The following is a 12,336-nucleotide window of genomic DNA, read 5'->3' as shown; positions in this document are numbered from 1 at the left end:
GCAGAAAAAAGCTACGGTATAGCTTACTAATTTGTATTCGCTGAAACGTTTATTTGTTTGAGCCAGCTATGTATAAGTTATGCAGCATAATTATGATTAACAACAATAAGGTATTAGTAAGCCAAGGAAAAAACCTAGCCATTTGAAAAGATTTCATCTAAAATACGATACATCTATTTACAACCTCAGGAAAAATCCCTGCAGTTGTTTGTTGTACCTAGTAAGTAAATATCAATTCGGTTTCATTCGTAAATACGCGGCAATATCAGAAGCGTTGATTAAATTGAACTATAATTTCACGCCTCGTAAATTTTTACGGGTAAGGGCTGCTGGGAATGTTTATTTCTGGTTGACTAACTATCTTTGTGCTGCTTGCGATCGGGATCAGTAACAGTTAACGATAAATTTTTGTATGATACTAATCGGCAAGTGGCAATATGGTCAAATTCTCATAAGTTTTTTTTGAAAAAAATTGAAATACAATTTCTAGACGAATAAACAGTTCAATTCTTACAAAGACTAAAGGTTAAAAGCTCTCTGGCAGATTGGCTTCGTAAGATTTACCACACGTGGCACGCCCCCGAGGCACGTGTCGTGGCTGCTTGCTAGCATTATCACAAGAACTGTGCAGAATTTTATCCAGCCACGATAGGGTTTGTAATGAAGATAAATGCTCGAAATTGCTAACATTCCTCAAGTGCTTCGTGGGCGTGGTATATAATTTACCAAACGTTTTATTAAATATGCAAGCATTCCTGGGGGAGTTCAGTGGACGTCGCTTTTCGCTCGATCTGTACAACTTTTTCCATTGGATTGATGGCTTCACGTGGTAAATAACTGCTATCTAGCTCACCGTAATAATCGCTAGATTTATTTCAGCAATTGACGATTGAATATGGCAGTTCGTGCTGTAATCACATTTTGAGGAAACGAAATTGGATGCTGTGTTAGCCTAAAATCTCGAATAAACAGGTTTCGTGGACAACATGACGAGCAATTTGAACTAGTGGTTTTATTATCGAATTGAATGACTCAGTTTTCCTCAGATACACAAATTCAACCACGAATATCTAGCAAATTGTTAAAGTATCTACAGAACACTTGCAGATACAGTGGATTATAAAAAATATCGATCAAATCAAAATAGCTAATCCAAACATTTAGAAAAGTAGGTAAGTCAAGCGTCTTCTAGAGTGAAAATGAATAATTCATTCTACCATGATGAAACTGCAACGCTGCTTTAACAACAAAAAACGAAGCTCAATTAGGATTATTTAAAAAACTCGGCTTCATATGATTTTAATCTAATGTTAGATAATAAAACTGCTAATAGATGACATCAATGTGTTACAGTGGATTCTAGTATGGTACTCTTTATGATATACTGCTATGGTAAGCAGTTAATTATGGCACCAGTGCAGTGGATTACAAGCAGCATTCCATGTGGTTAGCTTAGTAACAAAAAACAAAATGTTGGCTATATGTTAACATACAAGGAAAAAAGTACTTCGAAAGGAATAAGTTTTTGAGTTCCACAAGGGTGTGGTGTTGGCCCTTTGCTTTTAAGTTGGTTGGAATATACCTAGGTTATCTATAGACTACACAGTTACATTTCAGTCGCATATGAATTTGAATATCTTCGTTTCAAGTATAAAACTAGTTCTAAGTACACTGTTTTCATGAGAAAAAAGACCCAAAATTACTGAAGGAATATTTCTCAACTTTCATTCTGTTATTAAACTAAAAAAAAACTTTTGGATTTTATATATCGAATTGAAAGTAAATTGATGGTAGCGTGTTGGCTGTCTTCGTCTACATTTCTGCCATAGTGACGAAAACATAGCATTAGCACCAACTTTTATGTGACTTTCATTCGAAATATTACTAAGCATCATTATTTATGAACTATAACTTTGCATTATAGATAAAAGATAATTTGAGAAAAACATTATTTTCAAAACGAAGCCACCTTGATCTTCCTATCTGTTGAATATGACGATAGAAATCTGATGATTGCTCAATGTAACTACATGAGATTTTGAGCTATTATGCGGAGTACCTAGCTAGCATTTTCATATGTATAAAAATGGTAAAAATCAGCATTACGTACAGATATACATGCTAAATAAATCGTATTTCATGCGCAAAATTGGCATATCCGTACTATTTTGGATGCGATATACGTGATTACGAATAATTTTGAGCGTATACTATATAACTATTCACTATATAAGTATTTATATACGATAATATCCGATTAAGCGCGAGTCGCTCCGTACTACTCTATGATTTTGTACTGAAAATCGTATGTATGTCAGTCATTATTATATACGACAGAAAATCAACTTGATCCCACTTTATCCAGTTTCAGTTACGATTTCGAGTTTCTTAGGAGGTATTTACGATAGTTTTCGTACATTGATATACGAGTTGGTGCTAGCTGGGTACTTACAAGGCGTATATTTTATACACACAGCATTTTAAATCTATACCTATAAAAATGGATTTCTGTCTGTCTGTCTAATAATCTAATGTATACACTGGACATTATCACTTATTGTTCTTACAAAATAAAAATGCGCATTTACCTTATTCGCCAACCGGTTTCGGGTAGATGTTACCCATCATCAGAGCTAGGTCCAACTCCATAGTGATCTCTAGTAGTGGTGCCTGCTATTCCGCAATAGTTCACCAAAAATTGCCCTCGTTTGAACACAACAAGTGCGTGTTTGACTTTCTTAAGCAAATTTATAGTTTCAAGTTCTTAGAGCAGCAATTTAAGTTTTATTACGTTCCTCTAGTTTTTTTCACGACTATGACTAATGTCATAAAGCCGCTAATAAACTATGAGCTTCATTAGAACCTTCTGATGACCGCCATAAAACTGCCCTCCGACAAAGGGATCCACTCTCCAGAAGGTTTTTATAGCCTCTTGAAGAGTCAGGCCATAAACTCAAGTAAAGTAGGTTCAAAACACTCTGCTGAAAGCAGCAATAACATCGGTTAAGCTTTGCGCTGCTTGTCGGCAACCGCCATAATTTGGTGAAGCTTTCGCTTTGTTCGACTAAGCTATAAAGCACTAAACTTGCTGCGTTAAAAGCCAGACACCCTGACAGCTTCTTCAATTTGAAAATATATAGCCGTGAATAGAAAAGTGAAAGTTTTACTGTCAAATCATCTTGATCGATTTGATTTATAGCGAACATAATAAAATATAAGAGAGAATAAATTATAAATTTTCAGCAGTTTCTGTAGTTGTCCTGCATATGCGCATTAAATTTCATCGTGCGTGATGGAATAATAAGTGGCTATAATTAACGCGCCATCAAATCTTTGCAATTTTTGAGACCTAGTTGACTTTGTGTAAACAAAATTATATATATTCGGTCAGTCAACCTTAGTTTTTAGCATAATCGTTTTAGTTACGTTTTGACAAGAAACCTAATTAATAATAACTTCTATTCGGAACCCTACAGTTTGCTTTCACGAATTGTTGTTTGGCGGCCGAAAATTCTAGAAAACGATATTGCTATTGGAACTCTAATATTCTTTATATATTGATATTGGAATCTAATATTCTTTATAATAACAGCAATAAATCTGCTTGGTCAGGGTGTTACCATGTTAATAGCACCATAAAACTAACAGATTGTATTGCTACGCCCCACATATAATAAATTTATAAGAGATGTGTCGCAAACAACGAGTTTTATGGTGGTAATATAAGTAACCACAATAAATTTGCTTCGTAAACTGTTTTATTATGGTTTTATAGCTAGCCATTAATGGTTTTTAATTTGAAATATCTTGATATTGCGCTAGACCATGATAAAACCAGAGATAATGATTAATACCCCGATAAAACTTTTATAAATTTCGAATAAAACTAAGCGGCATTAGAACGGTTACTTAGGCGGTTTTATCAGCGTTTTATACATCATCAGCTGCGTATATTCCTTGAGGAAAACGTCTTTCAGCGGGCAAAATAACCTTACCTACCCGTGTTATTGTTGGCGGTTACCAGAAATCACAAACATAAAATTCCATCAAATGCTTCAAGTTCATGGCCGTCGATCGTCACTGACAATGCGAGGCGAATGTTGTTTTTCCCTTGAACTTTTACTGACATATATCAAGCTTGCAACGCATTAATTTTCAGCCCAATCATTCCTAGCCTCTACTTTTGGTCTGGTGTAGATGGTCTCCGCCGTCCCAAAGTTTCTACTAATAACTTCGACGTCCTCCGTGAAGCCTAGAAGTTTGCTACTTTCGCTGGTATTCTTACCTCTCTTTTCGATACCCGATACTCCCCGAATCGCAAGTTGCGCATCACTCGTTTCAGGGTTGCTTTGACCAGCCGCATCCGGCTTTGACCAGTTAATCCGAAAATCCATTCTCGTGCGATATATGCCATAACTATACGCAATCGATTGTATCGTATACTGCCTTGAAATCCACGAAAATATGATGCGTATATAAATCTGATTCATAGTGGCGTGAGCCCCATAAATCCCGCCTGATAAAGTGTCCCACAAAGCTCTTTAGCTGTTGCGTATAGACGTCGTAATAAGATCTGGGAGAACACTGTAAAGTCAGATTTTGACCTATGTAATGTGATGATTTATAATTATCAATTAAGTCAATCGTCCTTTTTGTAGATGGGACAAACCACTCCTTTCACCCGGTCTTCCGGTAGTTTATCTCCTCTTCCTGTATCCTAAAGATTACCCATAAAATGCCGTTATTAGTTGTCCCTTACCATGTCTATAGAATTTAGCTGAGAGTTCATCCTTTCCGAGGATTCTATTAATTTGTGACCGGGTTTTGCATCTTCGTTTCTTACAATTCAGTTTTCGGAGTGTAGCCTTTCCGAAGCACTTTTGTCCTCTTCCGCTTTCCCTGACTCTACGCACCCGAAGTATCTTTCTTTAGTACCGGTGTTGTGGGCTCTTTTACCATAGAGCGTATTCTTCCTCGCCTGTTTTCGAGGTATGAAATACTTGGTTCCACAAAGGAATGTAGAGCTTCATTTTTTTCCAAAACTGTTCTTTCTCGTCGCCGTTACCTTCCTCTGAACAGAGCACGTTTATGATGATGGAGTTGAATCTATTATGCTGTCCTGTATTCTGCCCAACATAACGACGCCCTTTTCCAGTTCGTTGGATGGTCTACTGCTCAGGCAAAATTGGGCTTTGCCGCTACGGATTCTCGAACCTGTCGTTGTTTGTAGTAGTAGAGTTTTATAATGGAGTTATAAATCGAATCATATAAGCTAGGCGGCCAGTTTACAGTAGTAATAGAAAGTCTACATTAAGTCGTATGCATTTCAATTTTACATTGGAATTTTATAATGATTAGGGTATGTCAAAGCGAAGTGTACAATAAGCTGTTTTCCAGTCGGGCGAGTCGTCAAATACAACTTATGACTTTCAGTTGTGAAGCAGTATAGATGATTGTAACATTTAGTTATATCTTAATCGTATATTGAGGAGAATTAAATTGCGTGTTTCAAAGACTGTTGTATATAGGATGCAAGATAGAATTATTAAAATTGTTGCACGTATATTGCCTCCACTTTGGTACTTATATGTTCTTATGTGGTGTGGAATATAACTGTTTCGTGCAGATATGATTTCGTATCTCTCAGTTGCAACCGATATATACATACCAAATTGTTTGCTGGGAAGACAGTACTTGTTGAAACTGTATATACCAGATTCAATGATGACATTTGAGGTTAATCCAGAATTATCCAACGATAGCGGGTTTCTTTGACAGTAACCATCTTTATGGTGGCCTTTGTCTCTATACAGGACAGTTCTTACCACGAGCAACGTTCACAATTTCCACGATGAAAAGCCAATACAAATTAAGCATCTTTTACTTTGACACAGTAACGTTCACAATTTCTAAGTTTTATTTTGACATAATTGACGCATGCCATGAATCACGCTTGAGTTGTAGGAAATAAAAGTTTGAAAACGAACCATCAAAATTCCATCCGTTAAAAATAGTAGGTACACTGATTTTTTAAATATTTCAATAACGAAACTTCAGATTTTAAGTTCTTTCAAACGTACAGTTTTTTCATCTTTTCTAAAAAACTCAGTGTTGAAGTCCTCAATACAATTTTCCACTTTTTTTGTTTTAAATTAAGGCAATTAAATTCATTTTCATTTTTCTATGAAAATATTTTTTCCGGATGTTAATCGTGAGTCCCCATCTACCGTTGCTGATTTTTGCCTTTCTACTATATGAAAATATATTGCCTTTCTACTTATGAAAATATAGTATAAAGGTATAGGAATCACTCGAAAAACCGAAAATCGAAAGAAAGCCTAGCGGGACGAGTGTCATATACCATTCGACTCAGTTTCGAAAACTGAACATTTTCTGTGTGTGTGTGTGCGTGTGCGTGTGCGTGTGCGTGTGCGTGTGCGTGTGCGTGTGCGTGTGCGTGTGCGTGTGCGTGTGCGTGTGCGTGTGCGTGTGCGTGTGCGTGTGCGTGTGCGTGTGCGTGTGCGTGTGCGTGTGCGTGTGCGTGTGCGTGTGCGTGTGCGTGTGCGTGTGCGTGTGCGTGTGCGTGTGCGTGTGCGTGTGCGTGTGCGTGTGCGTGTGCGTGTGCGTGTGTGTGTGTGTGTGTGTGTGTGTGTGTGTGTGTGTGTGTGTGTGTGTGTGTGTGTGTGTGTGTGTGTGTGTGTGTGTGTGTGTGTGTGTGTGTGTGTGTGTGTGTGTGTGTGTGTGTGTGTGTGTGTGTGTGTGTGTGTGTGTGTGTGTGTGTGTGTGTGTGTGTGTGTGTGTGTGTGTGTGTGTGTGTGTGTGTGTGTGTGTGTGTGTGTGTGTGTGTGTGTGTGTGTGTGTGTGTGTGTGTGTGTGTGTGTGTGTGTGTGTGTGTGTGTGTGTGTGTGTGTGTGGAACGCTTTTGATTGAGCCAACATTTCTCGGAGATGGCTGGACCGATTTTAAAGATCTTAGTGTCAAATGAAAGGTCTAGGCATCCCATTGTTCGCTATTTAATTTCATACTGATACGGATCGGACTTTTAGTTCAAAAGTTATGTATAAAAATACGAAAAATATGGGACTTCATTATCTCATAGGTCCCTTAACCGATTTGAACAAAATTAATTGCATATGAAAGGGGAGTCTTTCAGAACCTTAAATTCAAGATTTCATGACGAATGGGCTTGTGGTTTGAAAGTTACATAAAGAAATGTGGAAAAAATGTATTTAAAACTGCTTTTTGTTACATATAAGCATTAATTCAAAGGGAAACATCCTACAATTTATTATCATTTGAAAGTTACTGTTGAGATCTATCAAACGAAACCAAGTTACTGAAAATCGGACGATTTATTCAAAAGTTATTCAAACTTTAACACTTAAGCGCCGTATATTAAATCGTTCAAATGTATAAAATCGAAATAAATGAATCAAGGGTCGATTGTATTCAATGTATGTGTTATGTATGTGTATGTTGTTATGTATGCATGCATGCGTGTATGTATGTATGTATGTATGTATGTATGTATGTATGTATGTATGTATGAATGTATAAATGTATGTGTGCGTGTATGTATGTATATGCGATTTGCAATTTTAAAATTTGCATAAAAATACAAGAAGAGTGAGAAACATTTCAATTGTCATTTTCTTTACTTGCTGTTACTCGCAATCGGACGAGCAAAGCAAAAAGCGAAGAAAAGTATTTGATTCAAGCATAGAGGTATAGTGGTGTATAGGATTGAAAATACTAATGAGTTGATTTTCCCAAATGAATTTATACCAATTTCAAACAAATTTTGCGCATCAATAGATGCTTTTTCAATCAATAGGTGCTAGAGCTTAGAAATTTTATATGAAAAAGAGGAAGACAAGGTTACTAATAATTATGTAAGATTTGTTTTCGCAAGTGACACTTTAAAAGATAATAGTCATGTGTCATGTATCATGTTTTAATAAATAAATGAATATGAGTCCACTCATAACAGTAAAAATAACAAGCGCCGGAAATAATCAAGCATGTTTATGACGCCGCTTTTGTTTATTTGATCTCATCGTTTCCTAAAACATCAAACGTATAAACGATACGATCAAGCTAATGACCATTTTTTCATTAAAGTTTATTCAAAAGAAGCTCAAGTTTTGATTTTCATGCAAAAATAATTAACTGAAAGAACGCCAACTAAGAAAAAGTCCAATTTCTCTTTTTCGTTTTACATATCTAATGCTCTACTCAGTTATTTTTTCAAATTCAGTTTTTTTTGGATATGGAGTTTGAAAAATAAGGTACGGATATTTAAAGTTAATTATAGTTAATTATAGATGTTCCTGAGAAATAAAAAAATAATTATTGTGGCAGTAGAAAGGCTAGGTCACACCGCTAGGTGGATTAATTCGGGTTTTTTAAATGCACATAATATTCATGACGTAGGTCCTTCATCGTGCATTGAACTTTGACAGACAACTGCCTGCAAATGCATCAACGTGTTAGCAAACTCGAACGGACACAGACATTTTATTGGTTTGGAATTGCACTTTCCGTAAAGCAACAAAAATAAGGTCCGCACGATGGAAGACATTAACACGCAATGAAACCTCTACTGTGTTCCTCAGTTTTGCAGCTACTTCACATGTGTTGGTCTCGTAGTATCACGTTATATAATAAAAATACGTATTTATTGATCATTGTTATCGATAGTTTGCGTGACGAGTGAAACGCCTCCGTGATGAAGCATTCGTTTTCAAAGATAGTTTCTATACTAGGAAACAACAACCCTGGTACCGGGTCGCAAAGAAATTGTTCGCTATCAAAAAAGCCGGGATAACTTGAAACTCCACGCATGTCTTTTTCGTGATCAACCATATCCGTATTTTTTTTCCTATCACGTGATTTATTTGACGGCGAAAAACTAAAGGAGGTAGACAAAACCGTCGTTTCGGTCAAACTAAAACTAGGAAAAGGTACGCATTGCACCAGCTGATGGGACAGTCACTCGTTCATATTGTGTCGGATGGCTGCGGAAAGCTTTAGCCATTCTGAAAACAACACACTTTCAGGGCAACAAAGCTTAATTAGAGCGATGTCTAAAAATATTCATTCGTCATTTGTCATGAATAGCTCAAAAATGGATATGAGAATATCTAGCTGATAGCCGTCGAAACTCTTTAGTCGGCGTCAAATTGTTACATTATAATGTATGGAGATCCACAAGGAAGATACTTAAGATCGCTGTTATTTGTTTTTATTTCATTTTTTAAATTAATTTCCAACTCCTCAATGAATGAGTTGGAAATTTCGAAAAAAAAAATCCTTTCTTTTCATTTTATTTCCGTTTTGTATATGTTATGTAAATACATATACACATACATACACAATAAATTTCATGCTAATCCCTCAAATATTTATGAAATTATACACACATATGTAACGACGTGTCAGAGTGATTGAAAAAACAACAGGAAACTTTGAACGCAAGATTTCTCAATCACAGCTGAATCGTCCCATCTCAAATTTTAAGCACAATCTTTTTAAGCATAGTTTTTTGCAATCGATAGTCTGTTTTCTATCCGATATTTTATTGACTAATTTAAGAGCAAAATTTATGTAGAACTTTTTGTCTTAAATATTTTTCCCAAATTTCAATTGCATTTGACATACGCAAAATGTAGAACGCATTATTCTCCAAACACGGTTAGAAGCGTGTTTATTTGAACAACCAACAAAACCCGTATGTTTTTAAATGGTGTAGCGCCCATCTCGGATTCGATCTTTTTGCATCCGGACAGATGAGGCACCATTCCGGATGTTGCCACGTATTTTACTATACTTTCGGCACTACCACGGACGGTGGAAGGCATTAGATGGGTGTAAGTTTCTAATCGAGTGTAGATGCTTATAATGAGCAAAGTTTTCCAATCAACTAATTATTTTACTTTCCTGCTTCCGGGTCGATAAACGAAGGGCCCGTGTTGGATAGCGTACCTTTACCCGCCGGACTTTACCATTTCTAAAAACATTATTATTTGCGGCCTTTTTATGTTTCACAAATAATAATAATAGCCTTTGCCATAATTAACGTACAATGTGGTCGAATATATTTCATCTCTTCTGTCTAGTTCAGGAATCGGAATCAAACAAACTACTTAATGATCCACTCGGTTGTTATTACCGGTGCCCCTAGAGAGAAGAGATGCACGGGCCAATACTTTCGATTTTACGCTGTTTGCATGAAATAATCGCTTGGTACCGGCAGTACCATTCTCCTTCTGCACTTGGCCGGTGCGCGCGCGGTTAGAGAAGGTACTTAACAAGGGTATGCAAAGCCAAATACTTGAATGCCAAAGTCCAATCAGGTTGTGCATGACGGAAAGCGAAAGTAACCATCAATTGATTGATTGAATTGGCGGAGTTTTGCGCTAAAAAAGGAAAACAGCAAGCGGAGCGGAGTACGGAACCCAAATAATTTTACTGTAATTGTTTGAACTTCATGTCTGATACTCAAACAAAGCAATGATTAATTGAGTGCGGCTAGTCTAGACAAGATACTAATCGAATTTAATACAGTAGTTTCTCAGCAGTTTAACCCTCGATTACTTGAATTTTGTTTTTCAATGACCGCGTAACGAACCAAAAATAGTGACTGTTAAATAACACCTCGATATTTACCTTTCGCATCAATTTCTAATCGTTTCTCTTATTATCGTCTCTTTCTTCCAGATTAACACCGGCCCCGCTGCAACTGGGCATGGTCCGCCAGTCCGGTTATTGATGTGAAAAATGTCACCGGCTAGGCTGTCGCTGCGGGAGGAGGACATTGTGCGGTTATCGTTGGAGTTTTTGAACAATCGCGAATTGCACATCTCTCAGCTTTCGTTGGAACGCGAAACGGGCGTAATAAATGGGCAGTTTTCAGACGATGTGCTTTTCCTACGGCAGCTTATACTGGACGGCCAGTGGGACGATGTGGTGGAATTCATTCAGCCGTTGGAGGCATTGCAAAATTTTGACATGAAGCAGTTCAAGTACGCCATCCTCCGGCATAAGTACATTGAACTGTTATGTATAAAGTCGGAAGCTGGTGGACTCACCGGGCCGCCTCTGATCAACAACGTGGAAGGAGCGGTCGAGGAGGTGGTTCAAGTACTCGGCGAGCTGGAAAAATTGTGTCCCACCAAGGAAGAATACTCGGCGTTGTGTTTGCTGCTGACACTGCCCAAGCTCGGCGACCACATGCAGTACCGTGACTGGAACCCGAGCAAGGCACGAGTGCAATGTTTTAAGGAGATTTTTCCGCTGGTGGAAAAATTCCTGCCGGGAGACAAGAAAGCCGGCACGGCACAGTCGGTTTTCGCGAAAAACGACCGACTGGTGCAATTAGTTATTAAGGGTATTTTGTATGAATCTTGCGTCAACTATTGTCAGGTGAAGGCAACCGGAGCGGCAGATGCAGCTTCTCAAAAAATCAACTTCTCCCGACTGTTGGATGGATCGATTGGTGAGTTTACTTACTTTTACAATAAAAGTTAATATTTAGTTTGCATGATTTGAATGATTACTTTCCGCTGAAAAGTTTTTAATAAACGATAACGAGCTGTTGAGCTTTGGCAGTCTGAAATAACGCTTTGCGAATAATATTGACGTATAGCGGAACTGACTTTGAGTCTGTGAAAGCTTCAGGATAATAGTCAACTCATTTCGCGCTCATTAGATCAGCATCGTACCTCAAGCTACCCGAGCAAAGTTTTAGAGCAAATTGAAAACAAAATTTAATATCTTGATGTAAGGGATTTTGAATACTCGGTGTGAGTTCATTTTGGTCGACTTAGCGGTTAAAATATCAAAATTGATATCAAAAATTCCACGCCGTGAAATTAAATTGAATACTACTTTTGCTATCAAAAATATCAAACGGAATTCTAATCTTGCTGTTGCACAATATTAATAGGAAAGCAGAGATAGTTGTCATTTTACTATCATATGATCATCATTTTGCTATCATCATATAATTTGAAACACCCATTTTACTAGAAAAAAAATTATGTGAAAATCGATTACTTTAAATATTGAAGGTTTATTTACATCATAAATAAAATTTGTCAACACATTTTCTTTCAATAAAAATGAAAGCAAAATGATAGCAAAGTCTGATACATCATAAGTACCATTTTGAGTTGGCAACAAAACATGTTTGCTAGTTGATATCAACAGCAGAATATGTAATAATTTTGATATATTTTTGTTGTGAATCCTTGCTCGGGTAGCTGGGTTATACCTGCACTGAAGATGGAAAAATCATCACACAGCTGTAAGAGATGTTTTTTGTTGATGCTCGAT

The 12,336-nt window shown here is 37.1% G+C and overlaps 1 protein-coding gene across 2 annotated transcripts in view; it reads left to right on the top strand.

Moving 5' to 3' along the window:
• The window catches only part of LOC128733518 (WD repeat-containing protein 47), a 208,570-nt gene that overhangs the window by 58,718 nt on the left and 137,516 nt on the right, over positions 1–12,336 (top strand). For both annotated transcript variants that reach the window (XM_053827166.1, XM_053827165.1), the window contains exon 2: positions 10,720–11,497. In XM_053827166.1, the coding sequence (XP_053683141.1) occupies positions 10,780–11,497 (718 nt within the window). In that variant the 5' untranslated portion in view covers positions 10,720–10,779. The remainder of the gene's footprint in view (positions 1–10,719; positions 11,498–12,336) is intronic.

Source organism: Sabethes cyaneus, chromosome 2, assembly GCF_943734655.1.
Source record: "Sabethes cyaneus chromosome 2, idSabCyanKW18_F2, whole genome shotgun sequence".
In the NCBI taxonomy this organism is placed as follows: Eukaryota; Metazoa; Arthropoda; class Insecta; order Diptera; family Culicidae; genus Sabethes; species Sabethes cyaneus.
This window is presented reverse-complemented; position numbering and strand designations above follow the sequence as displayed.